This window comes from Pristis pectinata, chromosome 4, assembly GCF_009764475.1.
Source record: "Pristis pectinata isolate sPriPec2 chromosome 4, sPriPec2.1.pri, whole genome shotgun sequence".
Lineage (NCBI taxonomy): Eukaryota > Metazoa > Chordata > Chondrichthyes > Rhinopristiformes > Pristidae > Pristis > Pristis pectinata.
Genome location: NC_067408.1, coordinates 2375468 through 2399610, shown reverse-complemented (window position 1 = coordinate 2399610; position 24143 = coordinate 2375468). Strand labels below are relative to the sequence as shown.

The following is a 24143-nucleotide window of genomic DNA, read 5'->3' as shown; positions in this document are numbered from 1 at the left end:
TGTCTTGCATACCGATCGTACAGGTCAATTCATTACACAGTGCAGTTACATTGGGTTAGTACAGAGTGCATTGAGGTAGTACAGGTAAAAACAATAACAGTACAGAATAAAGTGTCACAGCTACAGAGAAAGTGCAGTGCAATAAGGTGCAAGGTCACAACAAGGTAGATCGTGAGGTCAGAGTCCATCTCATTGTATAAGGGAACCATTCAATAGTCTTATCACAGTGGGGTAGAAGCTGTCCTTAAGTCTGGTGGTACGTGCCCTCAGGCTCCTGTATCTTCTACCTGATGGAAGAGGAGAGAAGAGAGAATGACCCGGGTGGGTAGGGTCACAATTCTGGTCACCAAACTATAAAAGAGTTGTCATTGCACTGGAGATGGTAGAGAGGAGATTCACCAGGATGTCACGTCACATTTCCATTATGAGGATACACTGGATAGGCTGCATTTAATTACCATGGAGTGCTGAGAGAACACCAGATAGAAGTATACAAAAATATGAAGGACCATAGAGAGGGTAGATAATGGAAAACTTTACACCCATAGCAGATATCTAAATATCTATTTTAGGTTTAAGGGCTAAGAAGTTAGAGGGTATCTGAGGAAGAACTTTTTCCATTCAGATGGTAGTTAGAATTTGGAAAACTCTGCCCGAGGGGATGGTGGAGGCAGGTTAAGATTATCTGGACGAGCACTTGAATCACCAAGAGATAGGAGACTATGGATCAAGTGCTGGTAAGTGGTGGGCTGAAGGGATTGCTTCTGTGCTGTATGATTATGACCCAAGAGCATGACTCCAAGATCCCCCTCCTTTTAAAGTCAATTGAGCCATGTATGCAGAACAATGTTAAAATAAGGTCGTTGAAGACTAACAGTGGCACAAGTGGGGAAAGTACAGTTTGATTTCATTTACACAGCACTAGATGGCACTAAACACTATGTCACGATGTTAGACCATTCCAAACATTCACTCCTTCAACCACTGTGACTAGTGTACCATCGACAGGACGAACCGCAAGTACTTTACAAGGGTTTTTCCCCCACAGTACCTCCCAATCCTCTACCACTAGATAAGAGGAGCAGGCACATGGGAACACTACTTAAGCCAAAAGTCCTGAATTGAAAGTACATTACTTTATCCTATCATCACTATGTTAAAATCCTGGACCTCCCACAGAGTAGGACTGCAGTACATCAAGGCAGCAACTTGCCACCACCTTCAATAGCAATTAGGGATAGGCATTAACTGACAACCTCGACAGCGACACCAATATTCTGCAAATGGATTAAAAGGACGATTCAAGGCATTTTACTGAGTAGATTCCAACACAAAAAATACTACAGAGGTATTTTTTTAGGATAAGTTCCAAGGAATAAGAGCACAAAAAAGGGGCATTATAGCATCACATGCAGAGGGATGTGTTATAGACAGCACTGTTGCGCTGGAACTCCTGTCATTCCCTGCTGCAGTGCTCAGATGCATGTGTCTCAGTCCAGTGAATTCCCTCAAGGCCCTGTGTCAAGAGGCCATCTGTGAGGGGTGGCATTGAGCATGCTGGAGCCCCACTCAGCACTGAGATATGGGGCTTGGGGCTGCACCCTGGCCAGCATATTGGATGTGGCCTATTGCTGCGAACTGACAGCAACTACTCCATGTTGACAGACTGCCCAGATCCCTTGGTGCCCCTCATCACCACCTGTTGGAGATAATGGAAGCTGCTGTCTCCTCCCATTTGCCTGGCTGCACAGATGTCTCCAGCTCAGAGATTCCTCTATGTTTACAAGCTCAACATCCTGACAGTCACTTAATTCCTCTGCTTTGTCCTTATTCCCCATTATAAATTCTCCCACCTGCCTGTAAGGGATTCATATTTGCCCTCACTTGGCTTTCTTTTTACCTACCTACAGAAGTCTTTTGCCAGTTTATTCTCATACTGTGTTGCCTTTCTCAATTTCTTGGTCGGCCTTTGTGATGTTCTAAAATGCCACTTTTGGCAATTTACAAGTCTCTTACTTGATAAGCCAAGTAACCACAGGTCAGCAGGAAAATTAATAGGAAAAATTCCAAGGGATGGATTTATGTACATTTGGAAAGGCAGGGTTTGATCAGATATTGATGGCTTTGTGCTGGGAAAACCTGTCTCACTAACTTGACTGATTTTTTTTGTTGAGAACTAAGGTGGTTGTTTAAGGCAGGCTTTAGTAAAGTACATGACAAGGTCCACATGATAAGCTGGTCCAGAACTACAAGACCGAGTTGATTAATTGGATCCAAAACTGCTTGGTGATAGGAGGCAGCGGGGGTGGTGGTGTAACAATGCTTCTTTGATTAAAAGTCTATGACTAGTGATGTAAAAGTTTGTGACATATATATTAATAAATTTGATGTGAATGCAAGAGGAATGAATAGCAAGTCTGCACATGATGCAAAAATTGGTGGTACTGTGGATATTAAGGAAGGTCATTAAGCATATGGAGGAATTTAAAATAGAGGGATATGTGGGAGGAAGGGGTTAGATAGTCTTAGGCGAAGTTTAGAGGTCAGCACAACATTGTGGGCTGAAGGGCCTGTATTGCACTGTACTGTTCTATCTAAGGCAACAGCAGGTTACAGATCAGATGGAAAGTTGGGGAGAGCGTTGACAGATGGAATTTAATCCCAGCAAGATGATGCATTTCAGGAAGTCAAATCGGGGTAGGGCATGTACACTAAATGGTAGGGTACTGAGGAATGTTGATGAACAGAGAATTCAAGTTCAGAGTTCCCTGAAAGTGTAGATTGGGTGAAAGTATACAGCATACCTGCCTTCATAGGTTGGGGAACAGAATACAAGAATTGGGACATTATTGTTGCAATTTTACAAAACAATACTTAGACCACACTTGGAGTTGTATGTGCATTTCTGGTCACCACACTATTGGAAGGATGTGGTTGCACTGGAGAGAGTGCAGAGGAGATTCACCAGGATGTTGCCTGGATTGGGAGACTTTAGTTATGAGGAGAGACTGAACAGGCTGTTTTTCCTTTCCCCTGGAGCAAAGCAGATTGAGGGGTGACCTGATAGAGGTACATAAAATTATAAGAGGCATAAGGTAGATAATCAGAATCTAGAATGGTAGGAATATTAAAAACAAGGTGAGAGGAAAGGGTTTTAAAGGGGATTTGAGGGGATTTTTAAAAAATACACACAGAAGTTGCTATCTGCAACACCCTACCATGAATCAAATACAATCACTATGACATTTAGATAGGCACTTAAAAAGCTAATGCATAGAGGTTTATGGACCTAATGCAGGCAATAGGATTGGTGTAGATGGCAAAAAGGTCAGCACGGATGTAGTAGGCTGAAGGGCCTATTTCTGGTTGTACAACTCTGTGACCCTACTATCAATGTCAGCCTTCAAAAAATGGAAAATGGCCCACTTTTCCCAGGCTCTCACTGTGGACCTTAACTATAAAGTGGGGGAAGTTTGGCAGAAAACCTTGTTTTGTAGATGCTGAATCCAAGAACCATTCTCTACTAAAGTTTAGTCAATGAGTCGACAACTTTGAGCTTGCTTCCTGAATGTGACCTGCACTCCAGAACCAAGGTGACCTAGGTCGAAATGTTTCCTCATTTGTCCTGTAGATTAGCTCCACTCCTGCAGTTGGAGGCAAGGTGCTGTATTCCAGCAAAATATAATTAAACCTCACACAACTTGTAATTTAAAAAAATGTCCTCAAGGATATGGATTATTACGAAATTCTCCAACATTATCCTTCTGTCATTGCAATGAAAATGAAAGCAAAAGATAAGTTATTAACAGGTGTGAATGGGTAAAATCATGGGAAATGAATTATGATAGTCTAGTCAGTCATGCTCAAACCTGATAGATCGAGCTTTCTAAATAATGAAATGTATAGAAACAATGGAGGTGAAAATCAGAAAAAAATCCAAGGCTAATGGAACATAGCCCTGAATTGCTAGAGAATTGGCATACCAGCAGAAGTCATAGTGCAGTCCTACAGGAAGTAGACTTCTGACTTACCAGAATGATACCCAGACTCAAAGGATAAAATTACAAAAACAGGTTATACAATTAAGGGGTGCATTCTCTAGAATTTTGGTATAATTAACCCTTAATGTTTTAAGATATCAAATACTACTTTTTCTGTTGACTGGGAATCTAGGACCTGGGGCAGAATCTAAAAAAATTAGAGTCACGCCTTTTAGTAATGAAATGAGGAAATGCATTTCACAAATACCAACTGATGGCAGGCCAGTTGTTAATTTTAAACCCGAGATTGATAAATGTATATTTGTTAGATCTATCAGGAGAAGCCAGACATGTGGCACTGTGTCACAAATCAGCCATGTCACTAATGAAGACTAAATGGCCTCTTGCTCTTAGTCAGACCAGAGTTAAAGTCTGTGACAATGAAACATTCACAGATCAAGATGCATCTTAAGTGTATATTTAATACAAGCTGTCAGGTTCCCACAAAACCAAATCAATTCACGTTGTGGGTTAACAGGAAATAATTAACTGCTCTGTCCATCTGTCAGGAGGGATTCAAACAACAAACCAGAGACATGCTGAGCTGATTACTTAGGATCCATCCCAATTTATGAACATGCATTTTTTAAACACTAGGCCATTTAAACTTGGATACAAAGGTAGCACTGAGTCAACATCTAAAGAGTGGAAAAGGTAGTAAGGGTAGAGGGGCAGAGTGTGTTAGGACAGAATTCCAGATCTGGTCCCAAAGGCAAGACTGCCACTGATGGAGGACACAATTCTGCTCGACCCTATCAAATCTTTACAAGAGCAACCCAGCTGAAAATTCTGTCCTTTCAGATAATAACCTTGCTCCCTACTGAACACTACAATTGATTCTGCCTCCACTATCACCCTTGCTAGTGTACTCCAGACTCTAACCATTCAAAAATGTTCCTTCATGTCACTTCTGATTTTAGTGCCAGTCATTCTCGACTCCTCTGCCAATGGGAACACTTGTATCTACTCTGGCTAGAGACAGCACAATGGTTAATACCTCCATCAGGTCCTCTTGCAACCTTTACTGCAACTCTAAGGCAACTATCCAAATAAACTAAAGTCCCTCATCCTCCCCAAAGCTTTTACAGTTTTCCTACAGTGTGGTACTCAGAAATGAACAATACTTAGTTGTGATTGAACTAGTGTTTTTTTTATATAAATCAGGAACGGTAGTGTAGTGATTAGCGTAACGCTTTACTGCACCAGCGACCCGGGTTCAATTCCAGCCACTGTCTGCAAGGAGTTTGTACGTTCTCCCCATGTCTACGTGGGTCTCCTCCAGGTGCTCCGGTTTCCTCCCACATTCCAAAGACGTACAGGTTAGGAAGTTGTGGGCATGCTATGTTGGCGTAGGAAGCGTGGCGACACTTGCAGGCTGTCCCCAGAACACTCTACGCAAAAAAGTTTTTCACTGTGTGTTTTGATGTACATGTGACTAATAAAGATATATCTTATAACCTTCTTGCTCTTGTACATTTACATAGCTCTGAATCTCAAATGCTTATCAATCTGCTCTGCCACTTTCAGTAATCCATGCAAACATACCCCAATCTCTGTTCTTGTGCCCTTTATGGAATTGTGCCCTGTAGTTCACCTCTTCTCATTCATCCTACCAAATGTATACCACATTTCTCAGCCTCAAATTTCATCTGTAACCAGTCACCCATTCCACCAGTCTACTTCTTTCTACTTGACCTATTATCCTCACAGTTCAATGCCACTATGTAGGTTGGGAATTAAACTACAACAAGAAATTTAGTGTCCATAATCCAACTGCCTAAAGATTTAAATGGAACCAATGCAGAATAAAACAATAAAGAAACACACTGTTTTAAGTAGTTTTTAAACATCCTCTTAATTTTACCACAATGACCAAATTCTAGTGCTGTCTCTCCCATTTTGCTCATCGGCTGGAGTGAGAATGCATCAGGCGCTGCCAGGGTAAGTAGACCAGGAATGCGCAGATGGTGTCTGCAATGTCGACCCTAACCCTAGAGCATGGTCAAGCCTCACCACATCGGCAGCTACACTCGTTTCCACAAAATTCGTACCAGCATTTCTTTGTACAACTGTTTGACAAAATAGTTTAATGATACTATTCAAGAGCAGACAACACTTGAGGAAACAAAAGCAAATTTAAATGCAATGCTTTCAGCTTCAATCAATAATGGCACACCACTTACAAATTATTTGCAGTACAGAAGTTGGCTATTTGGCCCCATGGGTGCACAGCGTTTATTCTTTCACTCTCACCTTAAAACCTCGTCTTTCTCAATCACGCTTCCCTTGAATGAATCTATCCATTTACTCACAACTTTGTGGTAGAAATTTTATCATTCTGACAAGCAAAAAATTCTCTAAAACAACATGCCCAGTTCTGTAATCCCCATGGAAACATCTTCCCAACATCTAACATCAAATCCTTAAGTCTAGGATTTAAAAACAATCGATTTTCATTAGTTTTTCCAAGCTCTTCATTGTCATTCCACAGTTAAGGCTTGCTGGGAAATTGCTCCGAAACATTTGCTATTAGTTGGTATTTCAGGGGCAATTCATTCAGCACCTCAGCTCTGATGGCAAAACCAAGACCAGCAAAAGGCCATATCTTGAGCCATCACCATTATTTTCAGTTGCTTAATTTTCTTTTCAACATAAACTTTTATTTGAATTATTGAATAATTAATATAATAAATAGCAACACTAGGTAGCTATTTTGCCCTCCAAACCTGCTCCACCATCAAGACCGTGGCTGATCTTTGATCTCAGTTGCATTGTGTCTTGCTATTTTTTTAGTCCAAGAGACCTAGCCCTGAATATACTCAGCAAGTGAGCATTCAGAACATCTTGGGTAGAAGATTCAAAAAATCTACAAGGCTGAGTAAAACTAACCCCAAGATCCTTTTTTTTAAATTTCAGAGCCATCAAAAATGGCAGAGAAGGAGGCCATCCTGTCCATGCCACCTATTTATACAGCAATCCAGTTAGCCTGGTTCCACAACCTCAGTCCTACAAGTTTATGTGCCTCAAATGCCTATACAATTTCCTTTTAATAACTGACCATCTCTCCTTACAACACCCCTATCCACAGGGGTTCCAGGTCATTATCACTCACTGCTTTTCCTTTACCTCCCACCCACCCCATCCCCATTATCTCTTGCCCAGAGACTCAGAGTTCTCTGGCTCTTGTACCATCAGCTAATGGGAACAGATTTTCTCAGCCTTATCCAAATCATGTTGTACATTTTCCAGGAGTGTATCCTGACAAGTGCATTGCATTGAGGTAACCTTAAATGATAGGAAATGCAGATTGGGTCTACTCTACTAACTTCTACTAGTCAGAATTATCAAAAATATGACTCCCACATGGCACCTGGCAAACCCATGTAGCTCTCACTGCCAAGACACACTACTATAAAGCGCCAATTCCACTGGCAGCAGTTCACAAGTGTCTCTTTCTACGTATACCCTTTTCAGGAATACAGGAAGTACAGAAACAGGAAATAAAAGTGCAAAGCAGCACTCAAGTTCAAGCCCACCACTTCATTATATATCTTCTTCCACTCAAAATTGATCTGCTTGTTTTTTTTTTAAAACCCTTTATCATAACAACCCCATCTAGCTGAAAGGTGACTTGGCTGACAGACATCCCAAGGTGCTTCAAGTAGACACCAGGGCCCAACACCGATTTTAGGAATAGGCTTTGAGGAAGGTCTTTACTTAAGAAAAGCAGGAAAAAGGGGAGAGAGTTAAAGGGAAGAAGTCAAAATGATCATCCTTGGGTATGAGTGATGACAAGGTGGCGGCCTTACAGCCTGGGAGTTATGAAGGGTATAGAACAATGGATTTCCACTTTGCTGAATGCCCCTCTGAACAACACCCGGTGACATCACAGGCTACTCCTTTTAAGGAGTTGGGCTGTCTTGGGGATTCCCAGTAACTGCTAGCAGTCTCACGTCACAGTCAACTAACTTTACTTTTTTGGGAACTTACTACCCAAATTATCTCAATATTATGAAAGACTCTTAAGATGCCCTGATATTTTTGGCAAGCAGCACCACCTGCAACTCTCCAAAAAAAAACAATCGCTAAAAGTTACACACATAAGGCAAAACAAGTCAGGGAGGCACACAGTTCCTGTTACATGGTTTTACTGCTAGTTTCTGCTACCACAGTGCAGTTGCATTTGTATTACTGTACCCATTAGACCCTGCCCAATCTGGTCAGAGCAAGGCTATAACATAACAAGGCGATCTACCCAACCTTGAGAGGCATTTGTGCATTACAGAGCTTGAAGGAAATATACAGGCTTTCCTGCATTGTTCCACATCCTTTAACTCCATAATCAACAGTCGTCTGGGAGGGCACGTTATAGAAGGATTGTAGCAGCTCAAGAAGACAATTCCACCTCATGGTATCTTCTGCATTATTACAACATCTTTGAGAAGTTAATCCAAAATCCCACGCCCCCATCTGAATCACCTCGGAAGACCCTACTACATGGATTGAGAACATTCTTGCTCTTCAAAGTCAATTTTTTAAAAAAAATATACCTCATCTAAAATCCAACCATTGTTGACACTTTTGCTATTTATAGCAGCTGACAGTGTGAACATTTGGTGCTACACCTTCATTTTCTTTTAAAGAAAGCAAACTTCAAGTGGTTCAGATCCTCTTGCAGCTTTGAAAAGCATCTTTACTCTCCTCTTTCTTTTAATACTGAGCCACTTATTTTTGTTGGTCTGATATTCAAGGTTTTCAAAATAAATGCCACCTGTGTAGTCACAGATCAACTCTTAATGTGTGCTCTCCCTATATAACATCAAATCTTGAATCTGGGGAGTCTACAGCCAGCTAGACAAAACAATTTAGCTCCTTTCCGGCAACTACCATAGACTGATGGCAGCTTGGGTCACTGGGAACAAATGCCAGAAGGCTGTGCATTAGTCCAGGCTGACACACTACCCACTGTAAAAGAGGGAGTGCTGTGTCAATGAACAACATCTTCAGATGCAGTGTCAAACCAAGATCCTACTTTAAAATTTCAGCATTTACTATCTTATTAAAATGTGGTAAACACAATTCTGCGAGAACTGTAGGAACAGAAGGCTATATGGTCCCATGAGCCTGCTTCTCCACTGAATAAGACTCAATAGTCTTGGGCATTTCTCACCCAATCCCATTACTCCTAAATTCAGAGTCCAAAGATCCATCTTGAATGTATACATTGTGTACCCACAGTCCTGATTCTCTATAGGAAGATTCCTCATTGGTATTGGTTTATTGTTGTCACTTGTACCAAGGTACAGTGAAAAGCTTGTCTTACAAACCAATCATACAGGTCAATTCATTACACAGTGCAGTTACATTGAGTTAGTACAAAGTACATCTCAGTCCTAAATGGCCAACCACTTAGAGTCTATGACAACTCGTCATACTCTCCTGAGGAAACATCGTCTTACCAAACTCTTAAGTTTTTAAAAAAACATCACCCTTTCACCGTTAATTCTGAATGTGCACATGGGCTATCCTTACTTAATTCTACCTTGCAGTACAACCTGTTATTCCAGGAATTAATATGGTGAATTTGCACAGGACCACTTTACTCAAACAGAAGAGTACCCTGGGTGTCCCTCACCAAAGCCTTGTACAAATGCAGCAAGATTTCTTTACTTTGTACTCCAACCCCCACCTCTTGCAGCACAATAAGATCCCACTGGTATTGGTTTATTATCATCACAAGTACCGAGGTACAGTGAAAAACTTCACTTGCAAACCGTTCATACAAATCAATTCATTACACAGTGCAGTTACATTGAGTACTTCTCTCCCACTGCACGCCAACATCTTCTGGTTTACCATAATGCTTCCACCCATTTTCTCTATTTAAAATTAATAACCTCAACCTCCTACATCATAATCCACCTGCTACCTTCTTGGTCTCTCATATATCCTGTCTATATCCACCTGCAGATGGTTTCCTCCCCATAACTCAATTTCCCACCCAGCTTTGTATCATCAGACATGGATATATTACACTCGGCTTTCTCATCAATATAGGCTATAAATATCCAAAGGCCTGTATTGAACGCCATAGATTCCCAATCTGAAAAAGATTCACTTGGTCTCACTGCTTTCCACCTTTTAAATAACCTCCTATATATATGGATCACAAAATAGGAGCAGACAATACAGCCCCTCAAATCTGTCCCACTACTTGATATGACCACGGCCAATCTGCCCCAGCCTCACGTGCCAGTTCCCCATAGCCCTCAATTCCATGCTTTCAAAAAATTATCTACTCCTGTGATCTTGCCTCCAGGGCAGAGAATTCCCGAGATTCACCATTCTCTGAGAAGAAATTACTCCATACTTTTCAATAACCACATCATCATGTAACTACTTCCCCTCATTCAAGACTCTGCCACTACTGAATACATCTCAACATCTAACCTGTCATGTTCCCTTAGGACCTTGTAATGTTTCAACATCATCACCCCTCGTTATCTAAACAAATAATAGATCCAATTTCTTTAGCCACTCCTGATAGGGCAGGCCTCTCATCCCAAGAATTTACCTAGTGCATTTCTTTTGGACTTCCTCCAAAGGTAGTGTATCCTTTCTTAAAGGAGGGACCAAAACTGTGCACAACAGTCCAGCTGTGGCCTCATCAACACTGTATAACAATACTTACCAGTTTCTAAACTTCAACCTGCTTGTAATAAAGGCCAATGCACCATTTGCCTTCCCAACTACCAAGGAGACATTCTCTCTTCTCCCCCCTCTCTCATCAGGCAGAAGATACAAAAGCCTGAAAGCACGTACCACCAGGCTCAAGGACAGCTTCTATCCATATAAATTATACATAACTGAGGGCAAAGAACTAATCCTTAGGGCACTCCGCTAGTTACATCCTTCTAGCCTGAAAAAGACATTTATTCGATCTTTGTTTTCTACAAGATAACCAATTTTCAATCCACACACTCCCAATACCATGTGCTCTCGTGCAATAGCCTTTTATGGCACCTTGTCAAATGCCTTCTGGAAATCCAAATGCACTACATCTATAGAATTCCCTCCACCTCTGCTTGTTACATGCTTGAAGAACTGAAGGAGATGATTTACATTTCGTAAAACCACATCAACTCAGTTTGATTATATTAAGCTTTGCTAAATAACTAGCTACTTCTTCCTTGATTATAGATTCCAGCATCAGACTAATTGGCCTATAGTTTCCTGTTCTTTGTCTCCCTCCTTCCTGAACAGGGGAGTCACATTTGCCAACTTCAAAGTGTTAGTACCCTCCTGGAAGTCAGTGAATTTCAACCAATTGTTCCACTAACTTTGCAGCCACTCTTTTAAAATGCTTGAGTGCAGGCCATTGGGTCCTGATGACATGTCTGCCTTTAGCTTTTTCCATTAACTTGATCCACATGACAGAAGTTAGTTCTTCTGTGCTATTTGTACTTACAAGCTTATGAATTGACAATTCTTCTCTTAGCTGCTTATGGAACCTTGTTGTGTATAAATTAGCCACAACTTCCCTAAACTGCAGCAATTACATTTCACAAAAAGCACACTTCACATACAGTAGAATGGGCAAGTAGGACAAGATACCCAAGAGAACTTTAGACAAGTTGGATGTGAATTTCAGCAAAAGATGGTCAGTGGCAGGAAAAGCACGAGGTGTAACTGTCAGGTTTTATTAAAAAGAGGACAGGACTTTATGTTCAACGTAGTGTCACCAAGATTATGAACAATCTACTTCAATCAGAGACTGAGACTGATGGGAGGCAGAATTTGGGGCGAGAGCACAGAGTTTTCAACAGGATCAAAGAAAATGGTTTCTATCATAGGAAATGACTGGAAAATCAAAGTGTGGCATTCAGCACTTTGCCTTTTAGTTTGTTTCACATTAGTATGAACTAGTTGGCATGCAAGGAACTGCAAATTCTATAAACTGACTTTGATCATCAACATTAACTTGTAAGGGGTCCAACCATGAGTGCTTCTTTGAAGTCTAAAATTCAAAATAAATCTTTCCCAATGTCCTGTCAAAGTCTCATGTTGGAAAAAAAATCTGAGTAATCAAAGTCCTCCTGTCCCTATCAATTGTTAGGCAATCTATCATTTAAAAACACTCACTTGAAATTGGTATGAAAGGCCAAATCTTTAATCTTTTGGAAATATCTAAAATTTGAAGTTGGCCCCTATCACCTCATCAAAAAATTATGAAGTTATACAATTTGCCTTTGACAAATTCATTCCAAATTTCCTTTCATCAACCACACTTTTCCATGTTACTGCTAATTCTCTCAGCAATAACTGTCTCCAGATGTTTGTCCACCACCAAGTTTAAACTTGTCTACAGTTACTGGGTTTATCCCCACACCCTTTGTTGAATAAAGGTGAATTATTTTTCTAGCACCACCCCAAATCTACAGATGTTTAGAAGATTATGGCCAATCTCTCTGCAATTTCTCCAATTTCCCTCAGCAACCCTAGGATGAATGTCATCTGGACCAGGTGACTTAACAACCGGGTGCAGCTTGCCTTTCTAGCACCTCCACCTTCAATTTTAAGCTACATCTTCCATTGCTGGAGCTCTGGCTATATCATCTACATCTGTCTTCATCAAGGAAAAGTACTCATGTAGAACCTTAGCCATGCCCTCTGCTCCACAAGTATATTTCCTTTTTGATCCAATGGTCCACACGTGTCCTCTTACAGTCCTTTTCCTGTTCACATCTGTAGATTATTTCTGGATTCCCTATTATGTCCGCTGCACTCTCTCTTATTTCCTTTTCTATTTCCCCTCCAAACTTTGTAATTAGCCTGGTTCTCACTTGTGCTAACAACCCGTCATCTATCATTGCTTTTTCTCCGTTATATTTTCCTCTGTATTTTTTGGTTATTGATGGAGATCAGACTTTAATTTCCCTAACTTTTTCCCTCATGGCAGTGTACTTGTAGGCAAAATATCTGTACCTTACAAAGTTGCCCATTGTTTAATTACAGTTTTCTTGCCAAGCTCTATTGCAATGGGCCTAAAATTTCTCTCTTCAACAAAGCCAACAGGGCAACATGGAGAAACCCTCTTCAGAAATGACTACCCTCGATTTCTGAGTGAACAAACTGGTCCCAAAAAAAAAAAATTGGATATTGAAAGGATGTGTTTGTTCAGCTCTTTATCAGTAACCCCACTCCTCTAGTTTAAACTACTGAGGATGCCGACCGCAAGATATAGCAGCAGTATATTAGGCCATTTGGCCCACTGAGTCTGCTCTGCCATTCTATCATGGCTGATTTTTTTTTCCCCAAACCCTTTTCTCCCACCTTCTCCCCATAACCCTTAACCCCCTTACCGATCAAGAACCTATCAACCTCTGCCTTAAATACACCCAATGACTTTCTGATCTAGTAAATAATCAAGGAAAAAATTCACATGATTTTTCGCTAATACATCCAAGTTTAACTGAACTAAGGTCTATGTATTCTGAAAACAGACATCCTTAATTAATGACCACATTTGAAAACTAATGCATACATAACAGCTCAACCAGCAACTACATTTCGAGAAAGAGTCAATATTTCAAGTTGATGACTTTTCATCAAACAGTACTCTCTCCAAAGATGCTGCCTGTTCTGGTGAGCATTTCCAGCACTGACTTTTCTTCCGACTTACAATATCTACAGTAGTTTGCTCCAGTACAAACAATGCCACTGGTCATTTAATTCACACAAGAAAGGTCAGACATTTAGCTAATGTACTTTTTCCACAATGCTCACAATTAATTTATCGCAGCACCATCAGCAACTGTACTTCATCTTATTAAATCTACTTAACCAGCCTCTCGACATCCAAAAATCACAGCTAAAGCTAAAACAATCAACTTCTTGTCCAACACACTCAATTCATTCTCTCAACCACCCACAGCTCTTACAGACTTGTGGGCGATGTGTAATATGTCACTAGCTTGTACAGTCCAAAAAGTTCTCCAGACACTATGCAAGTGAAGGAGTAAAATCTACCTCTGCTAGGTGTTTTATTTTCACAGCTGAGGAGTGGCCACAGCACAAAAGTTCCACCTGATCACAATCGTACTCAAATCCTCATGACATCACAATCTTTAATTGATGAAACATTTCCGCATGGTTTAGATTACACGTACATTCGTAAACAGGGGAAAGGGCTTTGCCAGAACATTTTCACGGGACCACTTTTACTTTTACTGCTCATATTCACATTAGTGCTTCTTGGCTGCATCATACTTCCCATTTTAAGTTTCAAGCAGAAACTACACCGCACAAATTCCCATCATACGTTTCTTTTTAAAGAGTCTTCCCTCCATTCATAGCAAAATATGTCAAAATGGAAACTAAAAATAGCAAATTATTCAGTCAGTAGAATATTCTGTTAACAACACCCTTTTCACTGACCTTTTAGTGAACCTCAAATTTGATCTACTGGAATAAAATGTTAGGATTGGAGTTCAATTCAAGTGTACTGATTTAATCAGATATCGGATTATTTACAAAGGAGTTATCTCCAATGCCCTGGATTATGCACAAATCCAAACTGCCTACAAGTCATTTTTCAACAGGATCTGTTGACTTAAATTGAAGGTACAAATCTATTAGAACCAATGATTTAACTTGCATCAAGTAAGGCACACACATGCAAAACTTTGTTAGCTTTAAACAAGTGTGTTTCCACCACACATCCTTCTCTTGCAATGTATTGTGATGCGACTGAAATGTCAGAAAGTTACTATGAGGCTCCTTTTCACAAGGAAGTCATTTCATCCCTCAGTCACTAATCAACATAACTGCCTTGTAACTGTGGCCAGGCATGAAGTTAAAACCAAACAATTCATTTTAAATTCAGGTGAGAAAACATTTATGTCATTCCACACAGCACACCACGTTCAATCAGAACTTTTCCAAGTTAATTTCTGAAAAAAGTTTCATATAAAATCACAGAATAACACAGGACGGAATTTGGCTCAATGTGGCTGTGCTGGCTCTCGGAAATAGCAATTCTTCCTGCTGTCCCCTGCTCTCTCGCTTTTCAACCATTTATACAGTTCTCTTTCGAAATTTCCTTCTTGGATCTTCCACTATCCTTTCAAGCAATGCCGTCGAAATTACAACAGTTCATGTGTCATAAAGGCATCCTGGTCTCATCTTCTCATTTTTTGCCTATTATCATATATCCATGTTCTCTAATATAATAATCTCCCTATCACAAACCCGTGCCTTCCCTTCGCCACTTCCAGTCTAAGAACAATGCCAGCTTCATATTCTCATCACCAAACCCAAAAAACACAGCACCGTTCTGCATCCTTTTCAAGGTCCTGACATCTTAGGGTATGGTGCATGGAACCGGACATAATACTGCAGCAGAGGCTGAAATCATGCTTTATAATGGTTTCACATAGTCACTTTGATTTTGCCCTTTTGCATTTTTATATTCAAGCTTGAGATTGATAAATTTTTGCCACTTTGTGAATCAAGAGTTAAGGAATCAGGCAGAAAAGTGGATGGGGTCTAGGACCAGAGTGAGGAACCACATTGCCTACTCCTGCCATCCCCCACTGAGTCAAGTGGGGGAAAAAACTTAACTGGGTAATGAAGGATCAGAGGAGTCAGAGTCATGCCCTTCGGCCCTACTCGTTCATGCCAACCAAGTTTCCTACCTAAGCTAGTCCTATTTGCCTGTGTTTGCTCGTATCCCTCTAAACCTTTCCTATCCACGTACTTATTGAAATACCTTTTAATGTTGTTATTGTACCTGGCACAACTACTTTCTCTGACAGCGTGCTCCATGTACGCATCATCAATGTGAAGATGTTGGCCCTCAAGTCCCTTTTAAATCTTTGCATTCCTAACAAAAAGCTAACATCGCGGCATGAGGTGGCTTTCCAAAATTGCATTAAGTAAACACAGTTAACAGCCAGTCACAAAATAGCTTTGATTCAAGTCACCTAATCTCAGCTACAATAGCAAGCAGCAATGCTGACGCAAGGATGGCCTAAGGGGCAATGAACATTTTCAGAATAGCCAACACAATCACCAAACTCGCCAAAACCACTTGAATAAGTAGTTTTGAGTTTATGATTCAATCACTGAATTGACCTGTATGATCGGTATGCAAGACAAGTTTTTCACGGTACCTCAGTACAAGAGACAATAATAAACCAATGACAACTAAACAAAGTCTGTGAAGCAATACAATCAGTAGTACTTTTTGGAAACATCTCTGCACAAACCCAGTAGACTATTGTGTTGAACCAAAGCTTTGGGGAGCAACTCGGTTGGAAGGTAGTCATACACCACTTTCAGTGACCATAGATAAAAAACCTCCAGTACACATGCAAATGGTGGCAAACAAACACTACTCACTGCCATTCTTGGCAAAAATAAAGTAGACTAAAACCTAGAATGTTATGAAGATGAATACTGTTTTTTTATTTTAAAAAAAGTTGTTAGTTGTGGCTCAGCAAATAGCATTACGGCCTCCAATTCAGACAACTGTTAGGACCATGGCTGTAATATGTGGTGAATTCTCAGTAATGACCACTGTAGATTCAAATCTCACTTACTTCTTGATCAAAATAATTAAAAGTTCTGCCCTTGTGGTCAAACATCCCATGTTACAATTCAACTAAAACGCATGGAGTTTCCTGTGTATCCTGACAATCATTTACTCATCAATGAGCAAGAGAAACAAACACTGGCAATTAATCTCATTGTTACTTTGTGATCCCACAAAATTTCACAGAATGCCAAATTTTAAACATCTCATACCGAAAGGAATGCAAAATTACAGTTCTGATGAAACGTCACTGATCTGAAATTTTCTCTCCACAGATGCTGTTTAACCAGCTGAGAATTTCCAGAACTGTGTTTTATTTCCCCTTTCCATCAGCAGTATATTTGCTTTTCATTAAATCTACAGAAAATGGAGAGAGTAGTTACCAGATAATTCCAGACTGAATTACAGTTATAGGCTATCCGTGGATTAAGAACAGCTTCTGGTTTACTGACGCCCATGAATCAATTTTGTCCTCAAGCCAGAAAATACACACATGTCCACAGTATTGTAAAGAATGGTGTTGATGAGGGCCAATTATCATGAACATTTATTTTCTAGTTACAATGGTAAGACAGCAATTCGAATGCACAGGAACACAAGGAGCCGCACAGGATAGTTGACTCTGCCTAATACATCACGGGCACATCCCTCCCCACCATCGGTAGTATCTACAGGAAGTGCTGCTTCAAGAAGGCAACATCTACCATCAAAGATCCCCACCATCCGGGCCGTGCCATCTTCTCACAGCTCCCATCAGGCAGGAGGTACAGAAGCCTGAAGTCCCACACCACCAGGTTCAAGAACAGCTACTTCCCTTCAACCATTCATTTCTCGAACCAACTGGCAAAACCTTAATCACTACAGTTGGGCAACATTATGACCACTTTGCACTAAAATGGACTTTGTTTTGTTCTAGTTGTGTTCTTTCTAGTAACAATTGTGTATAACTTATGTTTTTTTCTTGTGAATGCTGCGTATGTGATGCTATGTGCCTGCGATGCCTGCAAGTAAGTTTATCATTGCACTTGTGCATATGACAATAACCTCAACTTGACAATGGTACAGAATCAGGATGCCCCATGCTCAATGGCTGGTTTTGATGGGCTTTAAGTACCAGTGACCGTTACATTACTTAATGGAGTTTCATTGCACAAGTAGCATTAGAAGCGATTGCTCGTCAATTTCCAAAGCAACTCTAACCCTAGAGTGGCCTCCTCTGATGAAACTGGCAGCCTTTAGAATAAAGAGAAAATAATACCTGATTACTGCAGGGAGATTGCATGGAAAAAGGATTTTTCTCAAGTTGATTCTTGTTTGAGTTTAATAATATTTCTGGGAGCTCATTCGAATTTACGGGCGACCACAAGTCAAGCGTTCATAACCTGGGGAGCGCCTGTACAAGGATGGATTACCATCACAGGAGTGAAGCCAAGCCATGTTAGTAACAAATTTTCAAAATCATTTAAAATCTTGATTGATAGTAGATAATAATGTTAAAACTAGATGAGTCATTTAAAATGACCCACTTTTAAGAGTAGACTAGAAACATCTTGTAACACAGTGGATTCACAGAATCATACAGCACAGAAACAGACGCTATGGCCCACTGTGTCAATGCCAACCATCAAGTATCTGTCTATACTAATCCCATTTATCAGTACCAGGTCCAGTGCCTTCTACGCCTTGGCAATTCAAGTGCTTATCCAGATACTTAAATGCTGTCAGGGCACCTTCCTCCATCATCCCCTCAGACAGTACATTTGAGATTCCAACCATCCTCTGGGTGCAGAAGTTCTTCCTCAGATCTCTCTAAACCACCACCCTCTTTCCTTAGACATATGCCCGCTAGTTTTAGACACCTCCACCATGGAGAAAAAATTCTCAATATTCACCCTTTCCAGCCTTTTATAATTCTATATCCCTCAATCACATCCCTCCTCAGGCTGTTCTGCTCCAAGAAAAACAAATGCACCCTCCCCAGTGTCTCTTAACTGAAATACTCCTAGTAAATCTCCTCCACACCCTCTATAGTGCAATCACATCCTTCCTTGCGTACTGATCAGTGCTCCAGCTGTGACCTAATGAATGTTTAATAAAATTGTGTAATTACCTCCCTGATGTTACATTCTATGTCCCAGCTAAAGGAGGCAAGTATCTCAAATGCCTTCATCACCAGCTCATCTACTTGTCGTACCACCTTCAGGGATCCTTGTATACAGAGGTCCCACTTTCCTCAATAGAGTAAAGCTCTGACACTCCGGCATGCTCCGTACTTTGGTGAAATCAGACTGGAAGATTTTCCAGACATTTGGATGCTATTCCTTAATATCCCAACACACTTTTTTTTTAAGATGTTACACTAATCTTATAAGTCTTCTCGTATCCTGGTGAGTTCAGAGGAGTGTGGGAACAATGACCACTCTAAGATTCAGGGGAGCTTGGAAAACATCTGGTAAACCAGATGCCAAAACATCAGGATTTCCGAAAAGTCAGATAGTGGATTGTCGGAGTTTTACTGACCCTCCTTGTATACCATTCCTTGTATACATCCTACTTTATTGGTCCTTCCAAAATGCATCGCACAATTAACAGGATTAAATTCCATTTGCCATTGCTCTGCCCATCTTCCCAACTGATGAAAATCAACCTGTAGCCTCAATACCCACATTATCAAATTTCACGTCATCTGCAAACCTACTAATCTGAACTCCTACATTCATATTGTAAGTCATTAATGTAAATAACAGAGTCAGAGAAGTCATACAGCACAGAAACAGGCCCTTCGGTCCAATTGGTCCATGCCAACCACGATTCCCATCTAAGCTAGTCCCATATCCCTCTAAACCTTTCCTATCCATGCACCTGTCCAAGTGCCATTCAAATCTTGTTAATGTACCTGCCTCACCCACTTCCTCTGGCAGCTCGTTCCATATATTCACCACCCTCTGGGTGGAAAAGTTGCCCCTCAGGTACCCATTAAATCTCCCCCCTCTCACCCTAAACCCAAGTCCTCTAGTTCTAGATTCCCCAACCCTGGAAAAGACTGAGTGCATTCACGATCTATACCCCTCATGATTTTATACACCTTTATAAGATCACTCCTCATTCCTCTATGTTCCAATGAATAAAGTCCCAACTTGCTCAATCTCTCTCCATACCTCAGTCCCGAGTCCTGGCAACATCCTCATAAATCTCCTCTGTACTTTAATGTCATCTTTCCTATAGCAGGGTGACCAAAACTGAACACGATATTCCAAATGTGACTTCAAAGAGTAAGAGTCCCAGCACTAATCCTTGTGGTACACCACTGGTCACAGGCTTCCAACTGCAAAAATAACCCTCCACCGTCACCCGCTACCTTCTATTACCAAGCCAATTTTGGACCAATTTGCCAACTTCCCCTAGATCCCCTGGACTCTAAACCGTTGGAACAATCTCCCACATGGGAGGCCTTACTGATGCCCATGTAGACTACACCAATTGACGTGTCCTCATCAATATTTTTCCTTACCTCTTCGAAAAATTCAATCAAATTGGTCAGACAGGTACTTCCCCCTAAATAAATTGTCATGCCAATATAATTTCTGCCTTTCCATGTGCAAATTAATCCCATCACTCAGAATTTTTTCTAATAATTTCTCTACCATTGATTAGACTTACCGGTTTGTAGTCACCTGGCTTATCCCTGCTGCTCTCGAATAAAGGTAGCACCTTTGCTGTCCTTCAGTAATCTGGCACCTCACCTGAGGCCACTGAAGATTCAGAAGTCTATCAGAGCCCTAGCAATCTCCTCCCTTGCCTCTCAACAGCATACCCCAGGGATTCATCCACCTTTAAGCCTGCTAATACCTCCTCTGTTTAATGATAGAGATCAAGAATATAAACTTTCACACACGTCATGGCCTTCAATTAGTCCTACTGTTCCTGCACAAACCTCTTAATATTTCCTCTAAGTGTATATCTAACGCTCTATACATTTAAACAGGTACGTGGATAGAAAAAGTTCAGAGGGATATGGGCCAAACACAAGCAAATGGAACTCACTCAGATAGACATCTTGGTCATCTTAAGACAGGTGGGGCCGAGAGGTCTGTTTCTGTACTCTATGATTATGACTCAGTTCCCTTTTGAAATTTGCTTCTGAATATGCAGCCACCAGCATATCAATCTGCACATTCCAGATTGTAAACCAGTGTGTAAATAAATATTTATTTTGTCTTCCCTGTGGTTTATAGATATTTGTTTGGAAAAAAACAAAATCATATGGCAAAGGGATTGGGTCTAAATAGCTCCAACACAAGACAGAAGTAGGTCAAATAGTCTCCCCATGTAAACTTCCAGCCTTACCTTTCAGTAGGTAAACGGACTAGTTTGCAGCTACCTTAGTGAAGCTGTGATTGAGTTAGCAACACTGTCATCTCACAGTTCAATACACACACTATAGGCAAGCTCTTTTTGCAGATTAACACACCATCAGAAGTCCCATCTTTCAACTGAGACTATAAACTGATGCATGACTTCTCAGGTAGACATAGAAGATCCCTTGGCAGAATTTTGAAGAGGTGCGGGAGAACTCTGATTACCTGCCTCATTAACCAACAGCTCTAAAACAGATTTCTGTTAATTATTTAATTGCTATTTGAGGGAATCCAAAGTATACAAATTGAGGTTTGCACTTATGGGAACTGCAGCAAAAAAAATGACTGTTTTGGAATATCCTCATCTAGTTAACATTTTTTTTTAAAAAAATTATATACTGCAAATTATCTGGAACGTACTGCCTGAATGGATGGGAGAGGCAGAAGTAATAGCAACTTTAAGAAGCAAATTAAAATTAAAGCAGCAGGGGACGCTCAGAAAAAGATCATTTGGACAGTTTTCAAAAGGCATGAAAGGCTGAATGGTCTATTCTGTAAAATTCTAGAACAGGATGAGATTCAAAATTGCCTCAGTATCACTAAAAACTACTTACAAATATTTGAACAACATGTTAAAAAGTATGATCATTATACAGACCTACGCAACTATTAACTTGTTCCTGTGGTCTACCAACCTTACGTATTGTCATCTCAATGCAAGTTAGACATATTTATAACTTATTCAAAAGTTATTCCGGAATTAAATACTTAAGGTCAACTTACTATCTAGACTACTAAGCTTTAAATAAATTGTACAGACTAGATTTAACTGTTATCTGTGACTGTCAAACAAGTTAAAATCCAAAGATGAATCCTTGCTAAATTTGTATAGTAAAAATGCCTCAGTATCACTTAAAACTACTTACAAATGTTTAAATAACATGTTATAAGGCATGATCATTATAAAGAGCCACACAACTATTAACTTGTTCTATAGACTTCCAACTTTAAATGTTATATCAACTCAATACAAGTAGATATTTATAACTTATTCAAAAGTTATACTATTCTTGAATTAAAACTTAAAATCATCTTACTAGACTTTGAATAAATTGTATAGACTAGATTTAAATGATATTGTTGACTATCAAACAATTTATCAGATGAATCCTTGTATAGCAATACACAGATTCTGGCTATTATACCAAGACAACATCTACAGCACAGAAAACAGGCCATTCGGCCCTCCTAGTCTGTGCCGAAACTTTATTCCGCTAGTCCCATTGAATGTGCACCCAGTCCATAGCCCTCCAGACCTCTCCCGTCCATGTATCTATCCAATTTATTCTGAAAATTTAAGAGCCCGCATTTACCACGTCAGTTCGTTCCACACTCCTACCACTCTCTGAGTGAAGAAGTTCCCCCTAAACCTTTCCCCTTTCACCCTAAAGCCATGTCCTAAACTTACTCCTTTAGTACTTCCTTTAGTAAGTAAAGTTACTGTAGTAGTAAGTAGTTTAGATGCATAACTTACTACTGTAGTAGTAAGTTTAGATGCATCTACCTAGTGTTGAGTAACAAACTCTTTAAGTGACAACTTAGCGAGTCTCAGCTGACACATAAAGAAGTTAAAAGCCAATTATCGGTGCAATCTGTTGATCGAGAGCTACAAGTCCGACAGGTTCGAGGAGACCGCGGCTGACCGAGAAGCAGCGTCCCCGGGGGAGAGGGGGGCCGGCTCCCACTCACCGCCTGCAGGGTGCTGGTCCGGCTCTGGTCGGCGGCCGCAGCTCCGGGCTGGTGGGGAGTGTCGGCGCCGGAGGAGGTGCTGCTGCTGCTGCTGAAGGCGGGCTGCGGCGGGGCCGGAGCCGGGGCCGGAGCCGGGGCCGGGGCCGGGGCGGGAGCCGGGGCCGAGGCCGGCGGCCGCTGCTTGGCCGCCCGCTTGCTCTTGGTCTGCAGGCAGCGCTGGTGCAGCGCCAGGCTGTGCTGCCGCTCCAGCTCCAGGCGCTCGGCCGAGGCCCGCTCGTAGCGCGACTCGCAGGCCGAGTGGTGGCGGCGGCACAGCTCGATCCGCTTGCGCAGCCGCTCCACCACGGCGCTGTGCCGCGGCAGCACGAACTCGGCCATGGCCTCTCCCCCTCAGGCAGCCCGGAGGGAGGAGGAGGAGGAGCCGGCGCCGCCGCGCATCCACCGAGCCCCGTCACAAACCAGCCGCCGCGCCCGTCAACGAGCCAACTCTCCGCTCGGACTCCTCTCCATTTTTTTTCTCTGTCCTCCGACCATCATCTCGACGGACGGCCGCCGACGCTGCTGATGGGCAGGCGTGCCGGCCTATCGCGGCGGGCTCGCTCTCTGATTGACGTGCTTTCGGACCAATCGCGGGGAGGAAGGTGGGCGTTGCAGCTTAGCCGTTGATCAGTCGGATTAAAGAGCTGGCCCGTGTCCACCAATCACAGGCGGGCAGTAGTTCTCCTCCCTGACGGAGTTGATTGACAGCGAGTTCGATCACTCAGAGGAAAGCTGGTAGGTTTAAGCCAATCCACTTGGGGTAGTTGGGCGGGTGCTAGCTGGCAGACTATTCACGATGGCTCTCGGAATTGAGTGACAGAAAACTAAACCAATCAGGTTAAAGAATCCGTAGTTTCGAATAAACGAATGCCCAATCGTAGCGGGCGGTATGTCCTTCCGATGATGAGTTTTAAAACGCTCGCCATCAAGTTCAGCTCATAACGATCACCGACAACTGGATTTGACATTTATTAGGATTGGTTATAAAGTCAACCAGGGACTTAAAACATTCTGTTTCCAACTTATTCAGCCCTAATTGTTGCTAACTGTCGTGACGTCATTGAGTGACAGCGACACTGACCAATTGGCACACGAGTTCCCAGCACATTGGGCCAATCACTGCAGAGACACAAGTTGAATTAAAGTTATGTTTGTCTAAGTCACGGAAGCGAATTCAAAATTAGGTCTTTTTTTAAATCCAAATACAATCCAACTCTTCCTCCCAGGAAAGGAAATTGGCGGGGAAGAACCTATCCAATGGTGGAATAGGCTTTCCATGACGCACTTGATAAAGTTTGCCTAAGTTTGGGATAAAAGAGTTGGAGAGTAGCAGGAAACAGAGTGAGAGGCTGGTTTGGGCGA

At 41.4% G+C, this 24143-nt stretch overlaps 1 protein-coding gene across 1 annotated transcript in view; it reads right to left on the bottom strand.

The window, feature by feature from the left end:
* Positions 1-23447, bottom strand: part of maml1 (mastermind-like transcriptional coactivator 1) — a 59486-nt gene extending 36039 nt beyond the window's left edge. The window contains exon 1 of the mRNA XM_052015201.1: positions 22743-23447. Coding sequence (XP_051871161.1) covers positions 22743-23120 — 378 coding nt within the window. The 5' untranslated portion in view covers positions 23121-23447. The remainder of the gene's footprint in view (positions 1-22742) is intronic.
* Positions 23448-24143: the final 696 nt, after the last annotated feature.